Source organism: Mastomys coucha, unplaced genomic scaffold, assembly GCF_008632895.1.
Source record: "Mastomys coucha isolate ucsf_1 unplaced genomic scaffold, UCSF_Mcou_1 pScaffold12, whole genome shotgun sequence".
NCBI classification, from domain to species: domain Eukaryota; kingdom Metazoa; phylum Chordata; class Mammalia; order Rodentia; family Muridae; genus Mastomys; species Mastomys coucha.
In genome coordinates this window covers 38,651,484-38,666,439 of record NW_022196894.1, presented here as the reverse complement: position 1 = coordinate 38,666,439, position 14,956 = coordinate 38,651,484, and the positions used below count along the sequence as shown (strand labels likewise).

General features: G+C 35.6%; 1 protein-coding gene across 2 annotated transcripts in view; it reads right to left on the bottom strand.

The window, feature by feature from the left end:
* The window catches only part of Lsamp (limbic system associated membrane protein), a 2,132,018-nt gene that overhangs the window by 1,343,779 nt on the left and 773,283 nt on the right, over positions 1-14,956 (bottom strand). For both annotated transcript variants that reach the window (XM_031363885.1, XM_031363887.1), the window contains exon 2: positions 9,258-9,317. In XM_031363885.1, the coding sequence (XP_031219745.1) occupies positions 9,258-9,317 (60 nt within the window). The remainder of the gene's footprint in view (positions 1-9,257; positions 9,318-14,956) is intronic.

The following is a 14,956-nucleotide window of genomic DNA, read 5'->3' as shown; positions in this document are numbered from 1 at the left end:
AACAAAAAACCAAACAGAACTTGAAAGGATTTGGAGATGTGGCCTTATTGGAGGAAGTGTGCCAATGGAGGTGGTCTTTGACTTTTTAAAAGTCCATGCCATTTCCTGTTAGTTCTCTGCCAGTGCCTGAGGATTGGATATAAGCTCTCAGCTAGTGCCCCAAAGCCTTATCTTGCTGCCTGTTGTTATGTTCTCCACAGTGATTTATCATGGACTCTAATTTTCTGGCATTATGAATCTCTAAACTAAGTACTTTTTTTTTTCAAATTGCCTTAATCACTGTGTTTGGTTATGCCAATAAAAAAGGAACTAAGATAAGCTCTAAACATAAATGATACCCACCCAAGTATTTATCAAAGGAGACAGTATAAGAGGAACTCAGTGACCAACATGCATCAGTACCATAATTCTGATGCCTCTGCAACACCCATAACTCCTAAGTTCCACTCTCTAGATTTCATTTTTTTTTCCTAAATTACTGGGCCTATGTATTCCAGGATCGTCAGTTTAGTAGCTGGCATCTCCTTAAATTCCCTATGCTCCATGAACAGTTAACTAAATTATCTTTCTTCATTCTTGAATTCATTTTTCCTCTTGAATTTCTTTTTTCTTTTTTCTTTTTTTTTATTTTAGATATTTTCTTTATTTACATGCGAATTTCTCCTTTCCCAGTTTCCCATCCAAAGAACAAAAAAACAAACAAAAACAAACCCCTGTTGCCTCCCCCGTCCCCATGCCTGCCACCCCGCCCTCTCCCACTTTCTGGCCCTGGCATTCCCCTACACTGGGGCACAGAACCTTCACAGGGCCGAGGTCCTCTCCTCCTATTGATGATCGATTTTGCAATCCTCTACCATACACATGCTGCTTGAACAATCAGACCCCTCTATGAATTTCTTAATCTTAGGAGTTCTTTCCACTCAGATCATCATTTGAATTGTTACTGAATCTGAGACTGTTCTTCTTCCTTCCCACCATCTAATACATCTCCTTTCTTTCACATAACAATCAGATGACACATGTCTTCTAGTAGTTACAGAGGTGTCAGGATCCTCTCCATTTCTATTGCTGATTCTCAAGTTCTTTCATCCAGGTATTATTGCAGCTTTTAATTGTCTTCTTTCATGCTATTTCCTCCCATTTACAAGTATTTATTTTCAAATAACTACAAATAAGATACTATCAAATTCCTGATATTTTCTTGCTTATAACAAAATTTTCCCTAAACTTATAAACTTTAGTGCTTTCAATACACTAGAGTGTTTCCATCTATTTTGGCATGCATAAAAAGTAACTTTAAATTATTAACAATAGTAGTAATAATGTTTGAATATAACTTAATTAAACATTAATGCAGATTTATTACTATTTTTTACAAGAATCAGCGATCACCTACGTGTTGTCTTCATGTATAATTGTTAGTTTATATGTAACTTTTTTTGAGATCCTTTCCTATATATTAAAATATCTACCTTCACATTTATTGAAATAGAAAGAAACTTAGAATTAGGTTTTCAAGATCAAGACCTTCTGTCTAGGTATTCTATAGGCCTGACTGCATAGCTTCCCAGGTAAGATGAAATTAGGCATTTTCAGTGTGTTGTGGCCTTAAACACTCCAAACAAGCTTCTAAAGGAGGGAGTTAACCAACAGCCATATATATCTATGATAATTATGGCAATGAATGACCAGCATATCATTGGTACATGAGTGGCATGCCTTATACAAAACTGGACTAAAATCCTGTTATATTTAACAGGAAGACCATGTCTACTACTGGACACCTAGATAACTTCTCACTATTAGTGAAATCTTCATCATTGAAGAAGAATCTGTAGCTTCTCATTGACTAAATCAGCATAATCCCAAACTATATTCTTAAAGCAATGGTATCCTTTAAACACACAGATAGGTATAGTCTTTACTCTTCATCAGGGAAACTTTTTTTTTGGTACAACAGATAGAGACCACCATAGAAAACTACAACAATCAAATTGTAGAGTTGTAGATACTACATTCAATGAATACATCTACAAAACACTCCTCCACCTAAGGTTCAAGAAACATTTAAGAGGTGGCAGAAATATTTTAAGAGCCAGAGGTTCAGAGAGTTCACTGTGATTGTATCTCCTAATATCAGAGAATGCTACATAAAGTCTCACTAACGTGATTGCCCAAATGACAGATGAATAAGGAAGACACCAATTAACATGTCAAAATGAATGGAAAAAAGCCCAGTAGACTTCAACCCTGCACAAAGAACTATAGGCAACAAAAGAAAGCTGAGATGGGAGACATGGCCTTCTCCAGGCAATAGCAGACAAATCTGTTATCCAGTTGCAAACAAATAGACCTGAAAACATATATACAACAACATTATAGACCCAACAGGCTACATTTACAAATACACATGAGTATGTGTGTGTATGTGTGTGTGTGTGTATGTGTGTGTGTGTGTATGTGTGGGTATGTGTGCATATAATAACAATTAGTGAAAGGGAGGGCCATGAATTTAAAAGAGAGCAGAGGGACATAGGGGAGATTTAGAGGGACGGAAAAGAGGAGAGGAATGTTGTAATTAAATCACAATCTCGAAAATAAAATAAAATCTGTTTTAAATAAAGGATCAAGGTCAACATCCCTAATGTGAATTTCATAGCTTTTTACAATTTGACCTGTGTCTTTTTAATGGAAATGTAATTACATCCTGCATTTTATTCTCTACTTCTCCTTACCTGTTCTCTATGGTAACAAGAAAACAGCATTAACCATGAAAATCTAAATCATTGCTACTCACATACTGTGTATCATTTATGTCTGCTATTTCACCCGTGATTATTTGTGGATTTTGTTCTCTTGTTGCTTTCTGCACCTAAAGCATACTGGTCCTTTATTATATACAGCGGAGGCATGAAGTTCAGGCAGAAATGTCATCACTCTCATAAAACGTGACTCTCCTCTTTTTCCCTTGAGCAAGAAGGAAAACTCTTGGCACACTAAAATTTAGTATTTTTTTTCTGCAGTACAGATTGGTAGGTAATTCTTTCTACTTCATCTTCTAGTTCTAAAATTACTAATGTCATCATATACCAGAATATAATTCCCTGGAAAGTAAATCTATCTATTTCTTCCATAATGTCATGGTATCAAATAGAACACCTTTAAAAATTTATTCATTTGATAAATTTATTCAGTAGTTTTATAGTACCTTCAACAAGCTGAGCAAGTTTCTCTACACATCTCCTTTCTGAATCTTTTATTTACACTCTGAGTCAGAGGTACCCTGTCATTTTCAGCCTGGAAGTAACAGGGTTATACCTTTTCTATTTGAGGTGAAGAAGTTTTACTGCTGAACTTACTTTTATACTTATTAGCTAATTTAATGTTTTCCCTCAATCTTTGCATGGCTGGGAGTGGTAAGTCTATTGTGGAACACTGCTGAACTTACTTTTATACTTATTAGCTAATTTAATATTTTCCCTCAATCTTTGCATGGCTGGGAGTGGTAAGTCTATTGTGGAACTCATAATATATATAGCTCTTTAAAATCCACATGAAGCTGGATAGATATAATTTCTCTCTCTTAAAGACACTGTATTCAGCTTCTCATAGAATACATCTGCAGAACTGTCAGCAAACATCTGCTTTCTTGCTTAGTATCAATCATATTTGTCCTTTGGATCCTCAGACTATGCTGAAAGTAAGGCCAGTTCAGTTTGGCTAGATTAATTTGATGCAATTTGAGGATATGTTTTTGAAGAATAAAAAGTTCTCAACATTAAATCATAAACATATAATATATATTATTTTAGAGGTTAAGAGGGAGCAAGAGAGGTCTCCTAACTTAGTTCTTTACTCTGGGGACAGAGACAATCTAACTTCTGAAACAATAGTCATCTTGCTCTGTCCTCAGAATAAAAGAGATCTTTAATATCTTACACCAGCTGTTCTCAACTGTGAGTTGTGATTCCTTTCAAAGTTGAAGGACCTTTTCACAGGGGTCACCTAAGAGCACTGAAAAATGTAGGTATTTATACTGTAGTTCATAACAGTAGCAAAAGTACAGTTATGAAGAAGCAAGGAGAACAGTTTCATGGTTGAAATTACCACAACATGAGGAACTGTATTTATGGGTCACATCATTAGGAAGGTTGTGAACCATTATATTAGAGTGTTTAATTTTCCTTCTACACCTTTTATTTCCTTATGGTGATAAGCAAAAAGTAAAATTTCCTAACATATCAATTATCCCAGAAAAAGTATGGCTGAAAGTAGCAATAACTGCATTATAAATATGAACTATTTGGTGACATTATTCACTCTGATTTTTAACAACTTGAATGTAAAAATTTTTATCATGAAAGTAATTAGGCTTTCTATGACTACCTTTAGAAAATATGGAGAAAAGTCATGGTTATAAAACTCCTCTCCTTTGTGGAAGTCAGAGCTGATGTGAAAGGGCTACTTCTAGTAAAGGTTTGTGTGTCCCAACGGCTACTGTCACTTCTTGGTGATTACACTGGTGGAGAAGTGAAGTTTCTAATCATAAAGAGAATGATTATCGATAAAATAAAACAAGCACTTTGGACTGCTTTCCAAAAGGGAGATTGTAACTAAATCTGCCTAAGTGTCTCAGTTTCATCATGATGCCACTTGTTTGACAGAAGACATTTGGTATTTAGGACGCCGTGGGAATCCTACTCCTAAAACTGCTGATCTGCAATGGTTGCAAAAGAATTCGTCACAAGCATTATGGTCTTCATGCATTGGTGAGTGCTCCTAAATCAGTTCTGACTGCAGACTCTGTGGGCAAATATCATATACAAGACTGAAGAGCGTTTCAGTTTCACAGTGGAGTTTGTTTCCCAACAGAAGAAGGAATCAGCAGAAATTTCAAGGACAAAAAGCAGTCTTTGTGCCCAATAGCTCTAGCTCATATAAGAATGAAATCTGTCATTGACTCGTGTACACATGTCCTCTCTCTCTCTCTCTCTCTCTCTCTCTCTCTGTCTGTCTGTCTCTGTCTCTGTCTCTCTCTCTGTCACACACACACACACACACACACACACACACACACACACACACACACACACAGTGTTTTGCCCTTTGTCAACCAGATCAATATTCCAGATGCAAATGAGGTGAACTCAGGGGAAGAGAGATTCATACTGAGGTGTGAAAACATTGCAGGAAGAAAAAGACAGATCTGTTTAAGTGTACAAACACACCCAATAAATCATGGTGAGCTTAGAGGGGGTGGCTACTCTTCCTTCTGGCAACTTTGTAATTACTGGCTCAACACAGCAACAACTTTCTTTGGAAACAGTAACTCTATATGCAAGACAATGACAGCACTGGGCATCGCTGCTGGCCAAAACCTAGGCTATGTATGTCACAAACCATTAGTTAGAAGATGTGTCTAAGCAGCCTGAAGTTTATTAAACCCAAGTGCCACTTTCCCTATCACTTTTCTCAAGGTCTCCCAAGGGCAGTCATCGCCTATTTCTAATAGTCCATCAATCCACTCAGTAAATAATTCTAAGTCCAGACTTTTTGAATTATTAACCTGATCTATGAGATCTGAAATCTCTCAATTCTGCTTCCCCCAAACAAGTTCTAATCTTTGCCTGCAGTTCACAATAATAGATCCTGAGAATGTCCTATAGTCAGTGAAAAACATTCTCTCACTTTGTCCCCTGTGGATCCGCATTTGTGTTTGAACATGTTAGAACATATTGAAATGAAAAGGACAGACACAGTCCTGCTTTTTATGTGACTGAGATCTCATTTTACAAAAAAGAATACCTGTCTTGTTTATGGCTCCCCATTTGTATTTAACTATGTAATGACTTGCATTATCCTCTAATTGGTTCCCATGTAAAAGCATCATTTTCTCAATTAGTTTGTAAGGAAAGGGGCCAAACCTTGAATGGTCTCATTTTGCCCACGACAGTATGTTGGAGTCAGCTTATACAAATTGGTGAAAGCCAATTTTGAATTTTGTAGGGAATTCTGAGTTATTATAAAAGTAAAAACATAAAGGCTTATAATTAACTAAATGATACTGAAAGCAAATATAGTAAACATCCAAGGATTATTATCACTCATTTTACCATATTTTCACATTATCTGTGATCATGAAATTATTTACAGATATTTTTCTTTGTAAAAGCTATCTGACGGTCCATAGCTCTGGTCTTTCTGCAGTTTTGTATTCAAAACCCTCCATATTCAATGACTTACTGTTAATAGACTAAAATATGCCATGGCTTGACTATTTATATCACAAAAGTACTCAGATATTAGATAGTCAATGTTCACCCTCACTTCTTAAAAGGTGGTTAAATATTTATTAGATTACCACTGATTATTATTTAAAATCTCAGTGATCAACACCACAGGTGTGTTCAAGAACACAGAAGAGAAAAATATAGAACTGTACAAATAAGCCATTGACTCCTTGTTTTATTATATAGAGTTTTTGTTTATATTTGCTGCACTCTATACAGGTAAATCTGTAGATATAGGTAATCAAGGCTAAGGATAGTGTTCTGAGAATCCATGTGAGGCTCCTGATGAGGATACCTTTGGCATGGGCATAGCATGATAGTCAACAGGAGTCTCAAGGTCGCTTTATTATGTAAAGTCTGACAAAACAGCTGTAGAAAAGGGTGGAATTTTTGTTTCACTTTAGAAATAGAAGACTGTGAACTCTGAAAACTTTAGGAGAATCACATTCTTATTTTTAGCAGTTGCTAGAACCTGCTACATCAAACTCTATCCTTACTCTGGATCAAAACTAAACTCATGCCATGAAAGCACTTTTGTCCCACATATGAAATAACGTCTTAACTAAGGCTTAGGCATGTTAGCAGTGTTAGTGGATACAATGGAAAAATAGATATTAGTGTTAAAGGAATAGTTATACTTAAGACTAAACAAACTGAGTATTGTCAACCTGGAGGACAGGTAAGAACTGTAAATATTTAATGAATTTTCATCTAAGAAATATATTAGGCCTCTCTTTGCCTTAAAGAAAAACATTGGAATTGATTTAAGAGAAAAAAATCTTAGGAAAGGAAAAATTTAATAAATAAAGCTGTTCAAATATGCAGTTTCCTTTTAATGTTACACTAAGTATCTATATCATTGAATATGTCCACAGGGGAATAATCCTGCCATAAAACAGTTGGAACACCATTTTGGATCTTTTGAAAGATTTTTCTGTTGTATAAAAGAGGGGACAAGCTGGTATTCTCATCCCTTACATTACCTCTAGTCTCATATCTGTATCCAAGGTTTCCTACAACAAGCTCTTTGGGGGCAACTCCCTTTCAAAGACTATTCCTAAATAGGAGGCATGAACAGTGGGAAGAGAAGGAAATTAAGTTGACAAAGCACATATCTTCCGAATTGAAGGAATGTGGCCTCTGAGACTGCAGTTAAGAGACAAAGTTCTCAGTAGATTATTAGGTGATTATGGAAAATGGAGCTGGAAGTGGGGAGGTCCCACTAAGAGGGAAAACAGAGAGTCAGACAAGGGGTTCATGTCATTTACTCAGAAAGGATTTTCAGAATCAATAGAATAGTTACAGTACAAAAGATGCTAAAGGACAGGAATGTGGTATATTAAATCCAGGGAAATTATAAAAACAGAAACATGTGACTTGTTTCACAACATAAATTTTAAAATCTTGCATGGAAGTTGGTATGATTAAAATAAGTATAAGCCAGCTTTTCTCATTTTATGTTTTCTTTATTTCTTTTGCTTTTAGCGTCTTATTGTTTTAATTACCAGGTGTTCTATTCTACCTTAGAATGATTGTTTAAGACCATAAATATAGGAACAACTAATGGACCCTATCATTAGATTTTTTTTTCTGCCAAAAGAGAGTGTTAAGTAAAAACTATACATTTTAATAATCTGATGTAATCTGATGAGTTTTTTTTTTTTTTGTTTTTGTTTTTTTTAATGCAGGAGGTGAACTATATAGCTGTGGTAAGACTGTACGCACTGAATAAAACTTAGACTAACCTTTTGCAAGTTGCTTCTCTTCATCTCATTTATATTCAGAAAAAAATGTGAAATCTATTCTTCTGTCTAGTGCTTGTTGTGAGATAAGTTAACTAACACACTGAGTCCTGAACAGTTATGATGGTGCCAGGTTATAATAGACACTCAATAAATAATAATTGCTACTGCTGTTATCATCAACTATAAACAGGAGATTTGTTGCATCCCACTAGTCAGATTGAATGGGATGATTTATTTAAGTGTTACAGGAAAACAACTAAGGAATACCTAAGTCCTCTTCAGTATGCATAGATTGATTTATATGTAAACAACAATGGGAATAGTATTGACATTAATTCATTTTAAATATTGGTAAGAACAGTTTGAAACATAGAGTATAGTTATCTCAAACTTATTAAAAATTCCTATGAAAATTCACATCAGAAATGATTGCTCCTGCTTGATGCACTTCATTTTGATGGGAAGTGTAATTGTACTTCCCAGTACCTGCATGTGAGCTATTTGAAGAACAGTAAAGTTTAAAATAATGTGACATTTTATCTTCTCCAGTCTTCTGCTAGTATAATGGCTGACTATCAAGGGTGGGATTTAATGGAATATTATTCTAAATGATTCAGAATGATCACAAAAGTTAAGAGAATTAAAGCACGTGCGTGTAGGAGGGCACATCTACATATTTGGAAAGCTTTGGATTTTGGTCCAGTCTTGAAATCTAGAACTTTGCTATCACTTTTAAGAGGCGATACAGTGCTGTACAGTAGTAAAGCCACAAGTCAACTATGTTACTAGGATATAAGGATATCTAAATTGTTTTGGTAATACTAAAATTGTGTTCCTCATTTCGTTCCAAAGCTCCAAAGTCCTCAGTGGTTAGTGACAATAGCACTGGTCAGATGGGAGATTGGATATCTTAATATTCTAGAGACTTCAAGTTATCAAAACTAGGAGGACTAGAAGGAAATGGGAGCAGATATAGAAGGGAAAAATGGGAACTGGAGAAGAAACCAATCTTAATAGTAGTAAAGAAGGCATGGCCGTGAAGACCCAGCTGGCCTTGAGCTGTGGAGATACAAGAGTAACTGATAAGGGGCTAAGTGTCATGGTCATTGTGTGGATAATGATAACATCGTTGTAGGAAGAGTGATAATTTCCCATGCAAGTAGGCATTCCACTGTCCATGTGAGTTACCCTTAGAGGTTCTTCTGTGAGTAAGGTGACCCACCTGGGATTGTGATTGGAGACAAATTTACTTCAGCAGGAGGCTGGTTCCAAAATGCCAAGACTAAAGAAAACAAAACAGAAAAAGAAAAAACTCACAATCTCCTACAGTTTTGTCTAACAGACTTAATGGTAAATTCTTTTTATACATGTTAGGCATATATCCTATAGCACTAAGCTGCAAATATTCCACTTGCTTTGGTTCTTCAACCTGCAGGAAGATAAATACTCATATTGTCTTATTTATCATGTTTTCAGGGTATGATATAATTCTCCATAGTTAATTTTCCATTCTCTGCATTTTAAAGGTAGTTTTACTTTTTGTTGTTGTTGTTGTTTCCCTTTACTGATAAGTCTGAAATTTTTCTTTTTCTTTTCTGCTCATATTACATAAGACATAGGCTGACATGAAATAAGGACTGCTCTGACTTGTGCTACTCTTGAAAATCAGTGCTGTCTCCTTGGGCTATTCTAAGGCTCTAACAGTGTGCAGCACTAAGCTCTGAGGTGAGGTGTGGCTCTGTAGAGAACATATGAGGTTGTAATGTTAGGTGACAGCATGAACATGGGGCTGTGACTCATGTATGTGTTAGTTCTCCTAGACCAACTGCTCTCTGGCTGGGTTTTACATAGTACTTCCAATAGAAAAATATTATTAGAATGTATATCCAACAATCTGTCTTCACTGTGATAGAAAAAGTGATGAGGAGGCAGGCAGCAGAGACTAAATAAGGGAGGGGTAAAAACAAATTCACATGTGTACACTGTCATATTCAGGTGTACAGAGAAGGAGACAGACAATGGGAGATGGTCTACAAAAAGTTCTGATTTATTTTTTGTTCATTTTATTTTCTTCATCCTCAAGAAATTGTTATCCAACAGAAATGTCCAATTTTTTTCAAACTTATATTTACTCGAAGAACTAAGAGATTTTAAGAACCGAAACCTTCCAGTTCCTTTTCAGGTATTTATTTACTAAGTACTAACTGAAATAGTTAGAAAGATAATAATTAAACACCCATGTGGAATCCAATTCACCTTCTGCCCCTGTGTTTGCTTCCTCTGTCATCCTACCATTCAAGGTCTTGATTTCAGTCTTGTTCTGACAAGCTGTTTACAGAAAAAGAATGCTCACCAGAAGCTAAGAGGGGAACTAATTGCGATGGGGCACTTTCCCTGGTACACTAGCCTAGAAAACTGATGGAAAGGCTTAGGACTCCATGCAATATTCAGTGGTATTTGCTAAACAGAGATTATTAATTTTCCAAAGAAATGCTTTCTTTTCTTTTTATTTGTTGTTAGTTTTCACTCTTCATAACTTTTGTTTCTGTTTTTCTTTTCTTTCTTTCTTTTCTACTAAATGTAGAAATGGAAAATTTGAAGCATTGTACAAAAGTTAGGATCAGCTAGACCACAGTAATTCTCAGTGTTTCCCTGGGAGCATCACAGTATCTGGAAAAAAAGAGGGATTCTGAAGATGATGTGGGTCTCAAAAACTTTGTAGCATGTTCTGTCATGAACCAACATCCTGATCCCAGTCCAGTGTGAGATGCAGACAATAGCAGGTTCTTTACTGTGGAAAGGAGCTTTTAGGACTCTTGCTCACAAATCCTTCAGATTCTTGCTTTTCTCCTTCATCAAAAGTTTATCCCAAACCCACCATTCATAAGGCATATAAATCATGGATACCACTGAAAATAACACATTTCTCTTATACAAAAAACAGACTAAAATAAAACCTACCTAAAGCATCCATCTTCACAGTGTGGTGGTATTTTGCATTTTATGGAAAACATTTTAAAATCATTTTAGTAAGTGGAATCCATTTTCCTCCATGAACTGCTAATACTGAATTCTTAATAGCTTCCCCAGGGTTTTGTGTCTTGCTCTGAAACCCTGAATGATTTCATCACTGTTGAGGCACAGCAAACAATCACAGTTTATGCTCATAAGCATAAAACTCTCATCTATTACCCTTCCTGGGTTTTATAGTCTTATAGATGGAAACCTTATTTTCCATGCAGTCTGACTATAAGACAATGCTAAATTGGTTTATAAGCCTGGTGAACATTGGTATAAATATTCTTAAAATGCTTTAATGTGTAATATCAGCACTTTAAATCCTTATAGAGACAATTATGCTCCAAATTTCTCAGTTTTTAAATAAGTTACTGACTGATCTTTTTCTTTGTGGGAGCTCATCTTTGTTTTCTTTCTTGCTCCTATTATTATTTTTATACTAAAAATACTATGTCAGCATGTTATTCTTCTAAGAGATTCATATTCAAAATCTTACATGTACTGAATAGAATATAATAATGTTCTTCAAAATATCAGATACACAGATGATTGGTAAAAGTAGTCCAAGAAATACTACAAACAATATAAACTTACTAGGTAGCCTTTGCTGGCCTCCCAGGGGTTAAAAATAAGTACCTATTGGCTTAAAACACCACTCATATATATTTAGATATATAGCCTACATTGTACCAAAAAGACGATACAGGCTGCCAAGGGAGGAAAGAAATTAAACAGTTCCACCCAGTTGCATCACCTATGAACCATGACAACAATTAGCATAGTAAGATGCCTGTAAGGTGCAATAAGTGGCACTCACATACTAATAGTAACAAACAGCTTACATAAGGTTCACCCAATGAGAAGCACACCATACCTGGTATAGAAAACATATCCAGCACCCCAGAGCCAGTCAGATCACAGACATTCAGAGGGAATATACTACTGTCACTTGGCTAGACCAGCATCATTCCTTACTACATTCTATATCTTATTCTTATACCCACAGATAAATGTAGCTCTAACTGTCATTAAAGAAGCCTATTTTTAAAGCAAATGGAGACCACTACAGAAAGCAGCAATTGGACACTATGCAGAGATCAATAGGTAATGAGGAGCCTGGTCTCAATAAATGAATCTATGTCACACAGCTCCTGCATCTATGATTCAGGGATCATCCATGGAATAAGGGGTGGAAACATTTTAAGATCCAGAATAGAAGAACATTACGGTGAAACAGTCTCTCCTAGATATTGCTGCATAGACAAGACCAGAAAATGCCAATGTCAATGGACATATTAATATAGAAGAGGGTAGATAACCACAGGCCCCACTTGATAAAGAACCACATGCTAGTAGTGAGTGCTGGGAGCAAAAACACCCTATCCCAAGCACGAGCCTCGTTTTTTGGTTGCCCAGAACAAAACAGTAAGCCTGAAGTCCTACTTATAAACAATAATACTGTACCAGCAAGCTGTATTTATATATTTGTGCATACACATATTCAAATATATATGTAAAAATCAATAGTCATCAAAGAGAGGCTATTAACTTGAAGGGGTGTGGGAAGGACTAGAGAGAGGGTTCGTAGGAGGAATGAGAGGGATGGAAAGGAGATAAGATGTTGCAATTCCATTTCAATTAAAAATATTTAAAAATAAAAAACAGATTTTTGATCATACAAGATATTATTCTGGGGTGACAGCTTAGCAAGTACAGCCCTGGCTCTGCCTGCATGAATGAGACTAGAGCTTAGGACCTCAGATGTCTCAGCTCAGTAGGCAGCTGGCCTATAACACTAGCAAGTGAGAGGCGGAAACAGTGAATCCAAGAGCAAGCTGGCTAACCTGATTAACCAGAATGTCATACTTTGGGTTCAGCAAGAGATGCTTCAGTATCAAAGGTGAAAAATGACCAAGGAAGATACCTGACAACAATCTCAGACCTCTGCACATATGCACGTTGTGGACTCACACATCCTCAATCTGCATTTTATGCTGCATGTGTACATGCATACAAGGGTATCTTGCCTTCACATACACACACATGATACAAAGCTAAAAGTATCTTGAAGAAGATTAAGGTGGCTCAATAAGTAAAGGCATTTGTGCCAAGCCAGATGAAGGAGCAATAGAATTATAGACATGTGTTAAAATGTAACATTATACAGGAAGTTGATGTTTTGACAAAATAAGTACTTTATTGATTGACTAATTAAATTTATATATGTTGGTAATACCTCTGAATTTCACATCTGTGGTAAACTTCAAAGTAAACCATTATGATCTCCATTACTTAGAGTATGAATATTATTTGTACACAAGCCAATCATGTGATTAGTAATTCACATATAATTCAAACCACAGGTACTGCAGTGAGGGCTCCATAGTTATAACTATTGGCTGTTCTTCCAGATGACCTTGGTTCAGTTCCCAGCATCAACATAGCTATGTACAACTACCTGTAACTCCAGTTCCATTAAATATGATATTCTTTTGGTCACACCAAAAGGACACCCCATCAGCATGGTGCACATATATGCATAAAACATTTAATATATCTAAAATAAATAAAAATTTGAGAGAGGAACTCAAATCTTTTACTTATGGAACTTTATATACAAGGATATTTTGGAAATTATCTTATGGATATAAATTTGAAATAGTTTCTCATAGTAGACATATAAAATTTATAATTTTATTACATGTATATTTACAATTTTGTGAAACAGATTATATACACGTTTACATACTCATTGCGAAGACAATAATTTCCAAGGATATGGTAGAGATATTGTGTTTTCAGTAAAGTTCATAGTCATACATGCAAACCTGCATGAATTTCAAAGATTTGACAGGAATCAAAAAGTCCATCAATAAATTCTAGGTTAAACAATATTTTACATGTTACTGTCCTTTTGTCTTTCCTTTGAAAGTGTCAAGCAGATTTAAAAGTTTGTCTGATATTTTATGGTCTTTTGATCTGTCTGTTCAGCCTTCTGTAACAAAGGATCACAGACTAGGTGGCTTACCAACACCAGGAATTGATTTCTCACAGGGTTGAGAGGTCCACAAGGCACTGCATAGGTTCAATACTGAGTGATTGAGGACCCCATTTCTGATTGACACTGGCACTTCTTCACTGTATGTTCACATTATGGAATGGACTAGCAGTCTGTGGTCTCTTTTATCATCTTGGTGGCTGCCCTTGTGATGAATTCACTTCCTAAAGGGCTAACCTCTTCATGCTGTCATGTGTTTAGATAGGTTTTCAGTGAAAGAATAAGATGGGAAAACAGATATTTCCTCCATAGCACTTTCTGACATTTTCATTCAGTTATTTCAATGTTTGAAACATGTAAACACTCATCATATAATCATTTTAGAAGCATAAAATTCAATCTCTATATAGCATTTAATGAGTTTTTGCTTAATATTCTATTTAGTACAATGTTAACATTTAATAACCAGTTCCCCCTTTTTTTAAGGTTTTCAGACAAAAGGAATGACTTTCTACTAGAACATTTCTTCTTTTAAAAACACACTTTACCTCTTAATTATTTTATTCATTCAGTCAGTGAAAAAAATCCCAGATAATAATACTACTTCGTTCTGAACTGTCATGAGCACTAAGGGCCTTAAAACATTGAAAGCATGAAAGACAGCATACAGCCTGGCCCCAGGTACACATTAATAAGGAATTCATAATTAGTGCTGACTGATACAGAGGTAGAACTCACAGTAGGTATGTTTAAGATAGAACACAGATTGTAGTTTTGGTGTCTTCTTTTAGAGTCATTTTTATTCTAGTTCATTCTCGTATTTTTTTGTAATTTGCAAATTTTTCTTTCTTACATGTTAGGTATCCCCATTCTCTCTCTCTCTCTCTCTCTCTCTCTCTCTCTCT